Here is a 19783-nt window from a genome sequence, read left to right as displayed (position 1 = left end):
ACTTTGTTGTTAAGCTTATTTGTATATCACAATAGATTTTTTTATAATTTATATAATCTTATAAATTTATAAATTATTTATTATTATCATTTATTTATTTATCCAATTATCCTTTTTACCATTTTTTTAATAAATAAATAAATAGTATATAAAACAACCTATTCGATAAGCCGACAATACTATATACTGATTTACCAAACACTAATAGAATGATATATAGAATAGTTTATTTTATTCCGCTTATATACTATTTAGAACCCTAACCCTCGTGGTGGTGATTCGTAGAGACTTTTTCCGTGCGAATGAACAGACAGAAATATTTACCCAATAAATTATCATCAACAAATTCTATAAGACATGAATCAAGCTAAAACCGATTATGCCAGAAGAATCAAGCCATTTACTCAGCCAAAAGTCTCTTGCGTACCCTTGTTAAACATTAATTTCATAAACCGCTAGTTCAGACAAATTATCGAAGGATCCGGCTGTCTCAGTATCCTACAAAGGTGCAATCCCAATGAATGCACTTATCACCGGGGTCTAGATAGAGTCATCACCCGGTGATGCCCGATTCGATTCTCGTGGATACGTCCAAGATGCCGTAGAACCTGTCAACCAAAAGTGAAGGAAATTAGAACCAACAAACAGAATGTACTGATTCTACATTTCCAATAATTACATATTTTAGATTAAACCTATTATTAACTTCAAATTTTAAAGTGATAGTTAGTGTCACATAGATCAGCATTTTAACTAGCCTGACTCGGGGGAAAACCACATCACCATCCACTGGTGAGGAAAAAGGATTCACACGTAAGGGAAGCAGCTTATTGGCAGTAGATTCTCAAGCATTTGATATGTAAAGATTCAAATTGGAAGCCTTCTTAATAGAGACTATTCGTTTAGCCCTAACATCAATTCCAACCTTCAAATTGAAGTTCAGTTATATCTGTTCCTTCACTCGGGGCAGATGTATTTTCAATCAAGCAGAGATACAAAAAGTATTGCTCTTGGGACAAAGTAACGAATTCTCAAGGAACAGGTGATTTCTACTGCTGATGTTTGCCTAGTCTGTCTTCTTTGTTTATTTTTCATGTGCAGTCCAAACAAAAGTATAGACTTTTATGATTTAACATTTACCCCTATCCTTGTTCCACGAAAAAATGTCGTTTATTTATTTCAACATTCCGTATACTTATATAGTGTGCATATGAGCACTAAGCAAGTGCATACTTACAGTTAGTATTGCTTTCCCAGTGTTATCAAGCTTCAATGTTGATCCTCTCATATCAGTTTCAAGAAAAAAATGTTTTCCTTTGACACCTTCCTTTGTTGCAATATCTCTTAGTTCCTGTAGTGTTTTCACGGAAATATTTGGCTTAGTAAAAGATTTATTCGAGAAATGTCTCAGAGGTCACCTTGATAGAACAAATTGACGTAGGTGAGATTGAGTTCAATCACTTACCAAAGCTTTTGCCCAAACATCTTCACCAATCTTCAGGAGCGTGCACAAATAAGAACATATTAGCTGACTTATCAGACCGAAATTAAGAAGAAAGGAGAGGCACGAAGTAGTGAACTAAAAACAGGGCCAACCTTGGTTTTGGGGGCTGAAATAAGCTGAGCATTAGCTTCAGCATATGTGGTCATATCATTCACAGCAGCATTTACTTTTTCCAGTGTCAATCTCCCCCTCATATAACTGCAAAGGAGGATGTTTGGAACAGATATCCACTTGAATGAACTGGAATAATTTCTCATGCTTAAACAATTGAGGAAGGAGGTAATTATGGAAATGATCATATGATGCTCTTATTTTTACACTCACTACTTATAGTTTTTCCACTAAAAAGAAAATGAACTCCAGCACTTATTGGATCAGATAATTAGTCAGAAAGCTTAAAAGTTTCTTAGCAAAGTACTTTAAAGCTCACATGACGTTATAAAAGTAAGATATACCATCTAGTGATTGTGCTAAATGGAGGTATCGTACTTTCTTCTCTTTCTTTAGCTACTCCTACCGTCTGAGAGATCAATATCACTTCTCAGGTATCAAAACCGACTCACTTGCTAGTGTTGGTCATCAACTGAGAGGTGGTTAAAAAGTATCTAGATCATAGCAGAGCAACCAGATTTTCATGGTATTCTAGGTACTTGAGCCAATAAGTCCTATAAGATTAAACTCCTTCAGTACCCTTTTATCTTCTATTTGAGTCAAGCATCTGTGAGCAACCTAAAGTACATTTTATCAACTCAGATATCTGGAAAAACCATAATTAAATTGAAAAATATGAGAAATATTAAGATTGTAGAGAAAAATTGAGAGAGAGGAGAAAGGGAAAAGGAATGAGAGAAGAATCTCTAAATTACTCTTCTTTGGGATCATGCACAACCCCCATCTTCTTTATTCACTTAAGTATCAGACAATTTTTTTTTTAAATGAAGTACAAGACAATTACAACCCCTATTTACATACATTTCACTTAAACCCTTATATCTTTCAATATACACACTCAAATTACACCAAATTTGAACAATAGGAAGATTTACTCAGGAGATTACAGCTAATGTAAAATGATAAAACTTCCCTTCATCTGATTTTCTAACACTCCCGCAAGCTAAAGCGTGTATATCCGTGAGTCCTAGCTTGCCACAGAAAGATTCAAGTTACATTTACCCAATGATTTAGTAAACATATTTGCCACTTGGTCACCAAACCTTACATAGGGAGTGACAACTTACTGCTTCATTACCGCATCTCGGATGAAGTGACGATCCACTTCAATATGCTTAATTCTCTCGTAGAACACTGGATTTCCAGCAATCAATATGGTTGTTTGGTTGTCACTGTACATAGTCATAGGTTCATCTTTCTGTAGGTTAAATTCTTTGAGCACATATCTCACCTACATCAACTCACTAACGGTATGAGTCATTCCTCTATACTCAGCGTCAACACTTGATCTGGCACTAAAATTTTGCTTTTTACTCTTTCAGTTGACCAGATTAACCCCCAAGAACACACAATAGCCTGTGGTAAACTTTTTGTAAAGTTTTGACTTGCATAGTCAACATTTGAAAAGACTGTTATTTTCAATGATCCTAAGATCTAAAGAATAGTCCTTTTCTAGATAACCATTTCAAAAACCTCAATATTCTTTGTGTAGCCTCCAGGTGAACCTTCCATGGGCAATCCATAAATTGGCTGATAACACTAACAATAAATGAGATGTCAAGATGAGTAACTATGGGATATATGTGTTTGCTAACTAAATGGCGATGCATTGTCTTGTCCTTAAGCTCCTCACTCTGTTCATTATGAAGGTCATGCCAGACCTCCATAGGGATGTCCATTGGTTTAGCACCCAATAAGTCATATTCTTGCAACATATCTGTGACATACTTCCTTTGAGTCAATACCAGACCAGCCTTGTTTCTAGTCATTTCAATACCTAGAAAATATTTCAAGGGTCCCAAGTCTTTAGTCTGAAAAAATTTTGGCCAAAAGTGCTTAACCCCTTCAATGTTTTTCCCATCATTGCCAGATAAGATAATATCATCAATATATAGTAGCAAAATCACAATATCAGACTGACATTTCATGATAAAAAGGGAATGGTCACAATGACTTCTAGAGAAGTCGATAGACATAACTATCTAACTGAATTTCTCAAACCACACCTGAGGTTTGAGACTATATATTGCCTTCTTGAGTCTATATACCTTGCTCATCTCCCCCTAAACAACATATCCAGGAAGTTGCTCCATATAAACTTCTTCATTCAGGTCTCTATACAAGAAGACATTTTTAATGTCTATTTGAGATAATAACTACCCTTGATTCATAGCTATAGAGATCAATCCATATAGATGATACTCTAGCAACTAGGGAATCAAAGGAAACTAACCTTGCCTTGTACCTCTCTATACAGCCATCTGCCTTATACTTCACAATATACACCCAGTGACATCCAACCATTGTAGCACGAGGAGGTAAGTCACATAACACCCAGGTGCCTCTATCTAGAAAGACTCCTATCTCAACATCCATGGCCTGCTTCCACTAAGAAGATAAGATAACATCTTGCATAGAAGAAGGAATAGTGCAAGAAGATAGTGACAAAGCAAATTGTTTGTAACAGTTTGACAGTGAATAAAAGGAAACAAAATGAGAAAGTGGATACCGTGTACCTTTACACACACACCTTTCCCAAGTGCAATAGGAAGGTGTAAGTCACTTACCTTAGGATCAATAGGCAAGGAGGATTCATGATACCATGCGAGAAAAGGACCTAGAGTCTGATGTTGAGTCACATGTTGCTATAATATACCTGTAGTGGCATCAGACGAAGGAATAGGAACATCCTCCACAGAAATAAGGATAAAAATCTTTGTGCCTATAAAAGATAGAGGTGCATTTGTGGTAGGAGAAGGAAAGAACGGAGTATTCTAAAAAAAAATTCACATCTATAGATACAAATGTCTTCTTAGGAGAAGTACAAAAGCATTTTTATCCCTTCCTAGTATGAGAACACTCCAAGAAAATACATTTATTGCATGAGGATATCCCTAGAAAGACCAAAAACATTTGTAGAACAAACGTATCCAAAAACTTGAGGAGACAATGAAAACAAGGTGTCAGATTGCATCAACACCTGTAAAGGAATTTTTCCTTCAAGGACTGAGGAAGGCATTCTATTGATGAAGAAGCAACCAATAAGAATCACAACACCTCAAATATGACTCGGGGACATTCATGTGTATCATCATAGTACGTGTGACTTCCAAACAACACTCCATTCTGTTATGGAGTAAAAACACAAGAAGATTGATGTATGATCCCTTGATTTTGACAAAATAAATCAAACTTTTGATTCATAAATTCTAGACCATTGTCAGTGCAAAGTACATGAAGAGAATGTATCAAACTGATTTTTTATTTCATTATAGGAGATGCACCCAAGCACATCGACTAAAGTCATCAATAAATGAAAGAAAGTACTTATAACCAAAAATACTAAGTACAATACAAGGACCGCAAAAATCAGAATGAATAATGTCAAATAAGCGACTGCTTCTGGATTGACTTAATGGAATAGGTGTCTAGTGATACTTGCCCAGTTGACAGGAATCACACTAAAACAAAATACTAGAAGGAAATGCAAGAAAAAGTTGAACCAACTTTGCAGGTGAAGGATGACCAAACCTTAGATGCCACTATAAATGTGAGACTTCAAAATGCAACGCTTGTAATGAATGATTTGAGTGGCTCTCCAGATAGTATAGTTTGCCTCTCTCACTTGCGGAACCAATCGTTCTTTTCGTTGCGAGATCCTAGGAAAACACAATAAGAAAGATAGAATGTTATCAAAAAATTCATGGACTTCGTAAGTTGACTAATGGAGAATAGATATAGAGGGAACTTTGGAACAAACAATACAGACTAAGGTGAGATGAAGGAAGATGGAACTGATGTACCCATTCCTTAAACTGAGGATATGGATCCATCAGCCAATTTGACATGCTTAGTCATAAAAGATTTTTAACTTAGAGAACAAAGATGATATATCTGGCATGTGGGTAGTAGCACTTGAGTCAAGAACCCAAGTAGATGAAGGATGCACAAGCAGAGCAGACGTACTTGAACTAGCCAGTGTGGCTGTAGGAGTAGAAGATTGAGCCACAGATGCTGAGGAAGAGGAAATTGAGAAGTAGTTTTTGTAGTAGTTGGTGCATTTCATCAGATAATCCTAGTATAATATTGCTTACCACCTCAGTAGGAGTTTCACTGTTCTCATGAATGGTCAAGTTTGCCTATGCTGGCTCACCACACTTGATCTAGCACTTGTTTGAGAAGTGGTTTGATCTGCCACAATGATTACATTTCCTCTCAAATTTACCATTAGCTCGACCGTGACCTTGTTCAAGTCCATCTCTACCTTTGCCTCTACTGATACTACCACGACCTCTAGAAGATTCTATGAAACTATAAATATTAAGTGCAGAAGTATCAACCATTTTAACTCCTTTACCACCTCTGGGTACAATAGTAATTTCAGCACGTGTGATTTTTTTGAATGAAGTAGATAAGGTAGGTACATAATCTGAAGCAAGTAATTGTGCCTTCACTCCATCAAAATCTAAATCCAGACCATTAATAAAATTAGCAACCCGCAATTGGCTTTGTTGCTTTCTTAATTCCCTTTCATTAGTAGTAAACGGATGATATGCATTTATCTCCTGCCACACCCTAAGAAATTCACTATAATACTTTGTAACAGGTTTGTTACCTCTTTTGAGACTGAAAAATTGATATATAATGCATACACTCGAAATATTGCTCTCTTGTGCATACTAGGATTCCAGGGACATCCACATCTCTTTTATGGTCTCATAATTTATAATTTGATTCCTCAATTTGAAATGAACATTGTTTACTATCCAGGTCATAGCCTGATAGTCTTCTGCCTCCTAATCATCATTCATGAGCATAGGGGGATCATCTCTGATATATTTTCATTTTCACTTGGCCTTTAAATACACCTATACTGATTTATTACAACTAAGATAGTTTTGCCCATTCAATTTTTTAAAAGTTACTGTAGTGGTATCTATGAGAAAATCAGCTAAAGGGTATTTTGGTCATTTTACATTATTGGATATTTTATATTATGGCACTATCTTGTTCAGCATGTTTGATTTAGTCTATGTACAAATTTTTATATTCATAGGAAGAGTAGAATGGGAGTTATAAGGGAATAAGTGATTTTAATGTAAGAGGAACATTTTTATCGTTTTTTGTAATTTTTTATCTAAACCTAATAAATAACATTGGGGGTCATGCATGACCACCAACGTAGCTCTCTCTCTCTCTCTCTCTCTCTCTCTCTCTCTCTCTTTAAGTTTCACATTTTTTCATGGTATCAGAGTGGTGATCGTTGTTAGGAGTGCATTTTAGCCAATAAAACTCCTTTTATCCAAACGATTTCACAAGAGCATGGTTTTTCAAATCTCCTCGTGATTGGTTGGTAAAAATTCAAAAATTTTCCTTTTTCTTCTACCATAACCTTAGGGTTACTGGCTCTATCATCATTTGAAGGATTATTCATGCTTTGATTGCCCTAAAAAGGTTTATTTTTTAGTGATCTTGGGATGTGCATCAATTATCCATAGACTAGTGCCTACGTCATCAGCCTGTATGTTGATGTCAGCCCTAATTGTCGGCTATCCTTGAAAGATTTTCTATCTAATAGCTATATGGTGTTGATTTGAGCACATACTACTTTTGCACATCTCATTCCTACCCTAACCTTAATTTTTACAAAGTAGGGCCCACATCATTGGAATTTGCAAAAGTGTTTGGGTATTGAAATTGAATATTGTAGCTACTTTATACTTATTCTATGGCTGATTTGGGTGAAGTTTATGTACAATCCAGAGAGAAGGGTGGATTTGATGGTAAAGATGTTGCGATTATGACTTTTGAAAAGTTGACAAGACTGAATTATCTCAATTGGGCCAGATTAGTGAGAATGTTCTTGAAGGGCAAAGGAAGACAGCATTAAGACGCAAATTCATAAAAGAAAAAGGGGGCAAGGTGATAGCTGTTACTGCACTAGATACTTTGGGCCTTAGTTCTAGCCCAACAGACTCATCTCGAGGCCGGATAGGTTTTGGAAGAGGTAGAAGTAGAGATAATTCAGGTAGAGGTTGGCAGAGGTGATGGTAAGTCCGAAAGTAAGTGTGTCCACTGTGGACGAACTAACCATTACTCTGATAGGTGTTCAATAAAATTTGGAAAACCTGCCTAGGCAAAACTATACCAGTCATGAAACCAATGGAACAGTATTAGAGGTTGTTGCTTCTGTCCCTTCAGGGGAGTTGATGAGGTACAACAACTATTTCAGCAACAACAATAGATTATGCAGCGCCTTGCTCAGTTATCAGTTGGTTCATCTTCGACATCCATGGTTCATTCTTGTACTCCTACTGCTACTTTGCTCACTTCAGGTGTGTCCACTCTTCATGTGTCTTTTTCTCCAACCCGGATTATTGATTCTGAAGCTACTGCTCACATGTCTGGTATGTCATCTTTGTTTTCTAACATGAAAGAGTCATCACATATAAAAAAAGTAAAATTAGTTGGTGGGTTTGTTTCCTCAATTCAGGGTGTTGGTACTGTTATCTTTGCATCCTTCTTGTTTCCTCAATCTACTTTACTAGTTCCTAATCTTTCCTTAAATTTGTTGTCAGTAAGCCAGTTAACTAAGTCTACGAATTGTTCTCTGACGTTTTATCCTACTTATTGTCTATTTTAGGACCTCATGACGAAGAGGACAATTGATTCCATGCATGAGAGAGATAGTTTGTATTAATTGGAGTCTCACCTACCAGATAATACATTACACGCGCTTCATACATCTGCTACCCAATTCCAGTGGCATTTAAGATTAGGTCACCCTTCACTGACAAAGCTGATACAAGTCTTTCTAGAATTTTCTTATAGTCTTACCTTTCAGTGCGAGTCGTGTCAGTTGAGCAAACATCACCGAAGCTCCTTTCCAATCTCATATCATAAGACAAGTCAGTTATCTTCTCTCCACTTTTAGCAATCTCCTTGAAGGTTTTCCCCACATTTTTGGACTGGTAGGGTAAAATTTTCATTTTTTCCCTTTTTCTGCCTATCTTAGCCTATTGGCTAATGATTACTGCTTCTATTTGACTGAATGTTGGGACTTAGAAGTGTTTAATGATCCCAATTTGAGGAAATTTCTCAAATTTGTCTGCATCGTCAAGTTAATGCTTGTGTCATCATCCATAGAGCCTACGCCATCATGATTTTTTGCAATTAGGTCATTCTTTCATTGATTTATGGTCTCAATTGATGGAATTGATCACTATTGGTTTTAAATTGAATGAATTGGGTGCTGCATTGCCCTAATTGAATTCGGTGTGGGGTCCACTTGACTACGCAAATATTGAAATTTGGGGGAAGTGCTTCCCTTTGGTTAATTATCACTCTAGTGTACTGAATTGTGGTGTTTGGTGATATTTATTGACTGATTCCAGCACACGGGTTGCTGTCCAAAGGATTGCTGAGAGCTCAGATGTGAAATTCTCTCAGTCTATTCAGATAACTATAATCCGATTGAATGGATCGAATTATGTAAACTGGTCTAGATCAGTTTTGATGTATTTGAGGGCCAGAAGAATAGCAAAATATATAAATGATGATCCCCCGATACCTGTTACTGAAGATTGGGTGGTAGAAGATAATTTAGTAATGACCTAATTGATCAATAGTATAGAATCTAAATTTAGTAACACAAGTCTTGAGCAAGTTTCTTTGGATTTTGTGGCTCTACAAGTGGATAATTTTAGGAGTAGGCAGTTTTAGGTGTAGGCCCTCTTTTGTGTCTCTACAAGTGGATAGTTTAGGTGTAGGCCCTCTTTTGTGGCTCTACAAGTAGATAGTTTTTAGGTGCAAGCCCACATATGAGTACCTGCTCTGATACCATGTTAAGTTGGTTCCAAGGCCTATCCCAAAATGAATAACCAACTTAGGAAACCTCTTTCCCAACTAATAAACTCAAGATCTTTGTACTCACTAATCTATGTGGGACTATTCCTTAACAATTCAGATGTTTGGGGTCCTTGTCTTGTAACTAGTTTGTTTGGTTTTAGGTACTTTATTTCATCGTTGATGATTTTAGTAGGTGTACATGGGTCTACCTCCTTCGGGAGAAGTTTGTAGCATTTGATGTATTCAAACTTTTTTACCATGAAATAAAGAATCAGTTTTCGGTTTCCATTCATATTTTTCCTACTGACAATGGACTTGAATTTGTGAATCATAAGTTTGATATTTTTTGTCAAAATCAAGGGATCATTCATCAGACCTCACGTGTGTTTACTCTACAACAAAATAGAGTCGTAGAGCGTAAAAATCGACATCTACTAGAAGTAGCTCGCACTATGATGTTGCATATGAAGATTCCTGAGCACTATTGGGGTGATGCAGTGTTTATTGCATGTTACTTGATCAATAAAATGCCTTCATGTGTCAAGGTAAAATTCCTATTCAAATTCTCGTTGCCTTCAACTCCATTATTTTAAGTTTCTCCTCGTGTCTTTGGATGTGTTTGTTTTACTTATGTTCTAGGATCATCCAAAGATAAGTTATCGCCTCATGTAGTTAAGTGTGTCTTTCTTGGGTATTCTCGTACACAAAAGAGATACAAGTATTTTTGTCCATCTACTAGAAAAACATTTGTATCCGCAAATGTCCCATTCTTTGAGGATACTCCCTTTTTTTAGTCTACTACTTCTATTGATGTACCATCTTCTTCCCCAGTTTCTAAGTCGGTTATTTCCTTACTGCTTGATGATTTTCTTGGACCTACGCCCAATACCATTGTTGAGAAACCCTTGCAGGTATATCAACATCGACAGATGCATCGTTCTTGGCCCACGACCTCCTCTCTCATGCCAGACCATGACTCATCTTCGTCTTAGGATCCTGAGGTAAGTGATCTACACCTACCCATTGTTTTAAGGAAAGGTGTTCGGAAAGGTGTTCAGAAAGGTACTCGTCATTTGTAGTCTCATTTTGTGCCAAATGATCAAATGTCTGACAACTACTAAAAGTTTGCATTGTCTATTTTTGTTTGCATTATTTTTTCTTCAGTGCAGGATGCTATGTTCTCTCCACAATAGCAGCAAGTCATGGATGTTGAGATGGTTATTCTATTAGAGCAAGGAACCTAGCAGTTGTGTGAGTTACCTTCAGGTGCTAAAGTGGTTGGCTGTAGATACGTATATACAGTCAAATGTATAAAGCTCGCTTGGTGGCCAAAAGATACACACAAACTTATGGTGTAGATATATTTGAAACCTTTTCTCCAGTTGCTCGACTGTCCTCAATACGCATTCTGGTATCTATTGTTGTTACTTAGGGGTGGCCCTTATGCCAGTTAGACATAAAGAATGGTTTCCTGTATGATGACCTTGAAAAATAAGTGTACATGGAGCAACCTCCGAGATATGTTGCTCAGGGGGATGCACAAGGTATGCAAACTCCAGAAAGCAATGTATGGCCTAAAACAAAGCCTTGGTGTTTGGTTTGAAAATTTTAGCCAAGTAGTGATGCCTATGGGCTTCTCTAAGAGCCACTGTGATCATTTGTTGTTTGTCATGAAAAGGCCTATGGAGATCATAGTTTTGCTTGTATATGTGGATGATATTATATTGTTTGGTAGTGATACCCTTGGAATTGAAGAAGTTAAAAGGTTACTTGCAACTCACATCCAAACTAAAGATTTGGGGGCATTGAAATATTTTTTGGGTGTTGAAGTTGCAAGAAGCAAAGAAAGATTGGGGTTATCTCAAAGGAAGTATATAGTTGATATGCTACATGAGTATGTACTATTGGGAGTTAAACCAGTAGATACTCTGATGGAAGTTGGACATGATCTACAAGATACCAAAGTGTAGAATTGAATGATAACACATTGAATAAGAGGCTGGTTGGGAAACTCATATATGCCACTGTTACATACCCTGATATATCTTTTGTAGTGAGTGTAGTAAACCAATTTATGAAACACCCTTGGAAGATCTATCTCGAAGCAACTTAGAGAATCTTGAGATATCTCAAGGGAGCACCAGGGAAAGGTCTTTTCTTTAAAAATAATGGTCACTTGAAAATTGAGGTTGATGCAGACTACGTCGGGCCAAAGCTAGATAGAAAATCAACTACAGGCTATTGTCTTTTTGGGTGGCAACTTAATTAGCTTGAAGAGTAAGAAGTAGAATGATCCAGTGCAGAAACGGAATATAGAGCTATAACACATACTATTAGCAAGCTCATATAGGTGAGATCGGTATCTAGGGAGTTAGGCCTTCATCAAAAGGAAGTCATGATTATGTTTTGTTATAACCAGGCCACTATTTTTATTGCCAATAATCCAATTTTTCATAAGAGAATAAAACACAAAAAGGTGGATTGCATTTTGTCAGAGATGTTGTGATGAAGAAAGAAGTGAACACTCCGTATGCTCGATCAGCTGATCAACTTGGAGATGTTTTTACCCAGGCATTAGAAAAGTGTGAATTCATGACCTTCTGTGACAAGCTGGCCCTCATGGATATATATATATATATGCTCCAACTTGAGGAGTGTAAGAAAATTAGCTCAAGGGTATTTTAGTCATTTTACTAGATTGGATATTTTATATGATGGCACTACCTTGTTCAGCATGTTTGATTTAGTCTTATGTACAAATTTTATATTTATAGGAGTAACATGGGAGTTATAAGGGATTAAGTGATTTTTATGTAAGAGGGGCACTTTTGTCATTTTTTGTAATTTGTTATCTAAACCTAATAAATAGCATTGGGGGGTCGTGCAGCTCATTCAGAGCTTCTGCCTCCTTTTCTCTTCTCTCTCTCTCTCTCTAAGTTTCACATTTTTTCAGTATCTTTTCCATAAAAATTCCCTACTTCCCTTGATGGGGTATATACCTCACTGGAATCAACCATAAGTATCAACTGATAGTTATAATAAAACCAACAAAGCTTCAATCACAAGATAGGTGTCTAGGGTATGTGGGTCCCACTAGAAAATTAGGGTTTTTATACACAACCGTGAAATAAACCAAATTCAATTCAATCTCAACTACAATATATAATTTCAAACAATGAATATCACAAATCAACCAAAAGTAGGGTTGACATCACCTTACCAGTGGAAGACGCACTCAGAAAGCCCCAGTATTGGGCTACGCACCAGCAGAATGGCGCGGTATCAAGTTAGAAAATTCCTCTAGGAATCTATCTCAGCATTAGGCTGCACTTAAATGCAGCAGAAGCCAACAATCTTGGTAGAAAAGGAGAAAAAGACTCATTTTTGGAAACTAGTCATGCACAAACCTCAAAGAACCCCCTTTCTTAAACTTGTGGCTTTAAAGAAGAAAGAAGATGGAAGATGATGTTTGTACCCAACATCTACTGCTCTGATACCATGAAGAAAAGGAGAAATATGAAAATTGTAGAGAGAGAAATTGAGAGAGAAGAAAAGGAAAATGAATGAGAGAAGAGACTCTTTGCTTAAGTAAGAGACAATAACAAATATGCCCCTATTTACTTACATTTAACTTAAACCCTTATATCTCCTAATATACAAACACAAATTACACCAAATTTGAACAATATGTAGTTCTAAACATGCTGACCAATATCATGTCTACTCTAGAAATTACAGCTAATATAAAATAACGAAACTACCCTTCAGCTGATTTTCTAACATGAATGCAATTAAGGGGATTTGCTAGTCCTAAAAGTTATCCTTTACAAAATTTCTATCTCTTTGGACCCAAAATATTCAAACGATGAAAAGAGTTTCAACCTCTGAAGCATGAAAATGAAGATAGCATTGAATCACATAGCAATCAACTAATCAAATAAAAAAATCAGATGAATAGTTGATTATCATGCTGAATGGTTAATTGATTGAGTTCCTTACTAGCAACACTAGAAACTTCTAAGTAGAAGATTCAAAACAAATATGCACTCACGATGACAATGAATCAAACTCTTCAGCAGTAACATGCCAACAAGGTGCAGGACCCCGTCCTTTTTTCCCCTGCAACCAAAGTGAAAATCCAAGATCTATTATCACCAATCAATATGTCTATTTACTTCTTTCTTCTTTCCATTTCTGTTATCCATTTAATTCTAACATAATAAAAAAATTAAAAAATACCAAATTCTTGTTTGTCCTAACTTGCAGGTAAATATGGAAGTTAAAGTTGGGTCCAAGTTTATCCCAAAGTGACTAACCAAGTTAAGAAAAAAGGTCATTTTTCAACCAATAACCATAGGATTTTTTTAGGACTTTTTTAACACTTATCTATGTGGGACTATTCCATAAACACTCTCCCTCATTTCCAAGTGTACACAAACTGACAATAGATCTATGACGTGGACAATATAAACGGGGACCAAACTAAATAGGCACAAATTAAGCCCAACAAAACAGATGTCCTACTCTGATACCATATTAAGGTTGGATTTAGGTCCATCCCAAAATGACTAGCAATGTTAGGAGGTCATTTCCCAACTAATAATGATAGAATTTTTCTAAATACTTGTCAATGTGAGACTATTCCCACTAACAATGGATACAAGTTCTAGCGTGACCCGATTACTTAACTATGTCTAAGTAATCCAGACCTTTATTAAATTATGCCTGTTACAGGTTATTAGTTGATTTTCAGAGCTTCTACCGGATTTTTATATGCTAGTAGGTTTTTATTTCTGCAAGATATTTATTTTGATTTAGATGAGAACAACTACAAGTAGAGATAAGAGGATGGTGGAGGAGAATTCATGTAACTGACACAACAAAGTCCAAACAAACAAGAAAAAGAAGAGTGGCTTCTTGGAATCAGCTAGTCCAATCCCCTTCAGGCTTGTCCATTGCCTTTTTGCAGCTTGCAAAATGACCAAGTTAATGCACAGTAAAAGAGAACATCTGCAGTTCTGATGGAATGGTAGTCTATGGTATGTAACTATGGTAGTCTATCTATAATTTGCAGGAGTAGTTCTTCCAGAATCTCCAATTTTTTGTTTCTTGATTTCTATATTTTGCATCTTTTTTTAAAAAAGTTCAGTCTCAAGAATTAAATATTTCTCTTCCTTGAAAAGCCATAGAATTTTAATCAAGGGAAGCACTCTTGAAAGTCAAACTTGAACCCATGAGCACAAAAAAGTGTCTTGCGCCAAATCTAAAGATAAATATTTGGGTTCAAAATTCTGATGAAAAGCAATTTTGTCTGGCCTGTGGTTGTTCTGTACAAGACAACTTCAAACTTCTAATGGACAACCTCTCGACTTTTAAAAGCAGAAACAGACAAGTTTACTCTAATCTTTTCTCACTTGCATATTTTGAGTTGCTTTAAAAACATTTTCCTTCATATGATCACCTCTGGCAACTCCTGCAGCATGGTTTCAAGTTAAAGCCAGCTACTTCTTATCAAGATTTCCGTTGCTGTCAAACAACTTGACCAACTTTGAGGAGAAATTTTTTTTGCCCTTAAATAATTTTCTTTTCTCCCCATTCTCTCATTGTTTTTTGGAGTGTTACAAAGGTTCGCAAAGCAAACCATAAGAACAAAGCTTTATAGATGATAAACTTACCAACTAATGGCCCATAACAAATATGGCCAATTAATAATTTAAAATGATAAGAACTTCGCATGATTAAACACCAGAAACTTCAGAAGCATAAAGTTTACGCTGTTACTCCTCCTACCTTAGGCAACACTGATGGCTCTGCCTCAACATGTGAAGACACAGTTGGAGGATTCTGCGTAGGCAGTTGCTGCAGCAAACTGAACCAATAGATATAAAAATGTGAACAAGCACAAATAAATCTGAAGTTCAACATGCGTGGCCCTAACTTACCGATAAGTATTATGATTTGAGGCCGCTACACTTTCATGCAAGTCAGACGGCAGATAAGCAATCATATGCTCCAATTTCTTTTGCTGGCGCGTTGACAGCTCAATGAGTTTCTGAATCAACAAGTAGAAAATCAGTTGATTAATGATTAAAAACTTCATAAAAAGATAAAATAGAAAACTATAAGCAGAAACCCTGGAGAGGTCCTACTTTCGCTTTCGGAATGGCTTCCATTTCTTCTTGAACCCGGTCTTTAATTGCTTGAATCTGATACTCCAGAGTCCTCACTGCAGTATCAATGGCCGAGAGATCCGTAACCGCCGCCGGAGGATACACTGATAGAATCATTGGGAATCAAACGATAATATTTGGGAGAAGTGACGTTTGAAAAAATTCTCAAAGTCTTACTGTTGCGGGCAATGACGAGCTCTTGGAGCTCGAGAATCCGATCATTGAAGGAAGCTATGAGAGAATCGAAAGAAGCACCAGCTTGCTTCACATCCATCTCGAGCGCCGACGCTCCCTTTCCAGTTTCTCCCTGCTCGAGTTACCAGAATTTCGCGCGCATTTTAGCGGGAAATGATGCACGATGGCCTTTTGAAGTGGCAGGTCCCTGCGAGTCTGCCGTCCGCGTCTGTAGCGTATTGTCGTCTGGGTCCACATGAACTTGAAAATATGTGAATCACATTTGGCTGAAAGAAGAATCAGCCATCGATTGTAGTCGCAGTGGGCCTGCGGGTAGAAGTAGCCTTTCACTGAGCCGATGTAGAAATATGACTCGCGCGTCTGGGGGAAGAGAGCAGGAGATATTCATGGATTCATTGGGGGAGCTGGAAGAGAGGCAGAAACGTATACTCCAACGAATAGCTGAACTCGAACGCTCTCTTTGGCCTCAGAAACTCTCTTCTCATCGCCAATCTGACAATGTCTGCAACAGCGATAGCACAGAATCGCGCCTATCAACCATACTTAAAGCTGGTGGAGTTCGAGATTTTTTATTCAAGAGTGTCCCCTCTAATTACTACGACCGGCCCCTTGAATACAGAAGAGACTTCTATCATCGACCATCTCTGCAAGAGCATTGTAATGGTATAGGTTCTTGCTATTTACTCTTTTCCTAGTAATTCTATCAAACAGCTTTAGTGCATAAGTGGTCTACTTGCTAATTGTGCATGTGCTTGTCAGTTTTTTCTGTTCAGTATTTGTGACGTCAAAGATGGTTGGGGCCTCTAATCATGGTTATGAATTTCTTTGCTTTTCCTGTGCAGGTAAAATAGACAGGCCCATGCTTGCGTGACTGACTGCAGCGATCGTAATAATTCGAAGTACTATATCATTGTTATTCAGGCAATAACCGCGTGTCTTTTTTCATATAAAATTTGTTGTTGGAACTGACTTAGTCAATTGTCTCACACTTGTGGTTCTTTGTTTCAGTACGCAGCTCGACTGAATGCTGAAAACGTGAAAAGCTCTCTCTACTCACTTAACAATGGTAAGATACCGAAAAAGAGATTTAACTGCAAGTGCTTTGTTTCCTGAAATCAAAGTTAAGTTGTTTTGCAGAATAATATGTTCAATTATTCTTTTCGTATAAGCATGTGACACTGCCCACAGACGCTATAGATGCCTGTGCAAAATATAGTTGCAAAATATACAAACTATGTAGAAACAAATAATTTTTCTCCCCTCGAACTTATTGTAGGAGGTTTTAGCAGTAATCAACAAGTATAATCCCTTTCTCATGTGAAATAAGTTTCCATTTTTTTGCCTCAATTCTTCAGAATTCAGATGAACCAAATGAAAGAGAAGAAAACGTAGTACCTCATTTTGGAAGGACTTTTTGTTAAATCTTTCTGATGTATTTGAAAAGCACAAAGGCCCATTTGGAAACCCCATTAAAATTTTAGTGGTTTATAGACAAGATTCATGGCATTTCAACGACCATTAAATCCTTTAGTGATCATTGAAAAGGATGTTTGCACAATTCATGAATTTAAGTGTTTGTTTCCCGGTTATCAATTGTCATTGACCAGTACCAGAAGATCCTCTGCTTTATCAAATTATTCATCATCATCACCATCCTCATCCTCATACTCTGAGCCTTATCTCAACTATATCGGGATCAGCTACATAAATTCTCCACTATGTTAGTGTCTGAGCCCCTATCCTTTTCTAGCCACTTCCTCGCTATATCCATGCAAATGAGAGGATTTTTCTTCCATTGCATTCTTTAAAGATATTAATATATATGTTCAACTAACCGTCTAGCTATAATTGAAGTAAAATTTACTCTAAACTGATTGCCAAGAAGAGCATATTAATTACAGTCAACTGCAATCATTCAAGATGTTTCTATGTTGCTTATAAGGCAACTAGTTTTCTTCACACACTCATCCATTGGCACTTATCTAAGAAGTATGGCAGATCTATAATAACTGGAGTTTACTGAGGAATACAAGCTGTTTCTCTCTCAAATAGTGTGGTTCTTTGAAACATTTTTCCATCATGTCAGGTACGACTATTAAACTTGATGGTATGTCAATTTGTTAGTTTTTCAAGAAAAGATTAGTTTTCAATCTGATCCCTCACTACTTGGTTCATATCTTCACAATTATTCATCACATGACATAGAAGAAGTGATGGACTTGTCTGCAACGCTGGCCACAGCAATAGCACATTGGGCCAGGGCATGTTGTCTCTAGTAAACAGCTGTGATCAGGTCCAACTTGTCCAACAAGAAGAGAACAGAACAAATCACCTGTTTTAGAACACTTGAAACCCCTTTGGTTCAATGGCCATATAGGGTGCTTTCTAGTGTGAGGTCTTGGGTTCATAGCTAACCAATGGTATTGTCTGGAATCAACATTCAAATAAAAAAAAAAAAAAACACTTGAAACCCCATCCATTAAGTCTATGAAAGATTGAGCAATCTCAGTGATCATTTTTCTTTTTATTAAAATTTTCGGTTGTTCAAAAAATTTTAGATAAAAGTCGTCTCCTCCTGTCAACAGCTAACAGCACATGGCAAGAGAAAACATTAGTATATAAGTATCAAAATTCCTGGGTGTAATGTCAGTGATTGTGTCATTATATCAAAATTTCTCTCTTCTCATTGTCATAAAAAAAATACATGTGTCATATATACATTTTGATGATTCACTAGTTCACACTTTAGGGAAATTATGAAGTTTGGGACAGCTAAAAAGATTAGCCGTGCAGACATCAATTTCCAGAAGAATTATTCTGTCTCTAGTTAATTACTGTCTCACTACTAATCCATTCTGAACTAAAGAAGAGTTTCTATTAGATTCTCAATATCAGAACAAAATGGCAGAAAATAACTTTATTACACGGCTTGGTCAGCCTTCAGTAACTGCAGAAAGGATATGTGTTTACCATGGTCAACATGGTTAGGACTGTTTTTAACAGTGTTACCATTTTTGAGTGTTGATGATTCATGTATGCCGCTATTTCTGATGTGCAAATTCAAAACTGCTACTATAATGATGAAGTTATGCTTTCTTTTCTCTTCCTTTTGAGCAAATGTAATTATATTCACGAAGCAATGCATTCCATGTAGTTCCTTTTGAGCAAAAATATAGTGTACAGAGTGATATGGGAGGCTCTTTAATATGTCTTAGTTGCTTTTATTTTAAAATTTATGCTTTCATTGGAATGTTACATATAAGAGGTTCTACTTATTGGTGTCTGAGGAAGTGAGCCTTGCACCTGAAGAGGTGTCCGCAAGACTTACTGGATATGAGCACAATGGAGTGACATGTATTGGCATGAAGGCAGATATTCCGGTAATCTTGCTCAACTTGTTCTGTATAATTGTTCATCAGCTGTTGTTCCCAAAGTGAAGAGAAAAATAATATAAAGACCATCTGAATGAGCTTCCTTATTGTGAGTTCAAAAGTCTTCAGTTCTAACTGAAAATCATTGTTTGATCTTGAAAAATAAGAGATTTGGGGGAGAAAATAAGAGAAATAAGGCAGGAGAAGAACTTGGAGAAGAGCAACCAAAGCTGAAGCATCAATGAAGCTTACAAAAAAGACAAAAATACCCTAAAATACATCTCTAAATTGAACGAAAATTGAACCATAGGCGTATGAACACATTGTCTATCTAACAAACATCATATAAGATAAAAACATAATGTAAAAAATGACTGAAATACCCTTGAACTGATATTTTAACACTCCTCCTCAAGGTGAAGAGTAGATATCAAACAACCCCAGCTTGTCACAGAAGGACACATGTTCACGTCTTCCCAATGGCTTGGTAAACACATCTCCCAATTGGTCTAAAAATTTCACAT

At 36.6% G+C, this 19783-nt stretch overlaps 1 protein-coding gene across 1 annotated transcript; it reads right to left on the bottom strand.

Annotated features, from left to right (window-relative positions):
* Positions 1 to 389: 389 nt before the first annotated feature.
* Positions 390 to 16116, bottom strand: LOC137948706 (spindle and kinetochore-associated protein 1 homolog). The gene is made up of 9 exons (XM_068794854.1): positions 15871 to 16116; positions 15673 to 15797; positions 15466 to 15575; positions 15314 to 15392; positions 13575 to 13642; positions 1597 to 1702; positions 1466 to 1495; positions 1238 to 1351; positions 390 to 608 (listed from the first exon to the last, which is right to left on the bottom strand). The coding sequence occupies exons 1-9, from the start codon at positions 15965 to 15967 to the stop codon at positions 531 to 533; spliced, it is 807 nt and encodes a 268-aa protein (XP_068650955.1). The 5' UTR covers positions 15968 to 16116; the 3' UTR covers positions 390 to 530.
* Positions 16117 to 19783: the final 3667 nt, after the last annotated feature.

Source organism: Aristolochia californica, unplaced genomic scaffold (assembly GCF_029961685.1).
Source record: "Aristolochia californica isolate CCGP_79_NKW_82.1479 unplaced genomic scaffold, dmAriCali1.0.hap1 SCAF_13, whole genome shotgun sequence".
NCBI lineage: Eukaryota > Viridiplantae > Streptophyta > Magnoliopsida > Piperales > Aristolochiaceae > Aristolochia > Aristolochia californica.
Note: the sequence above shows the minus strand (reverse complement) of the source record. Positions and strands in the feature narration are given on the sequence as shown.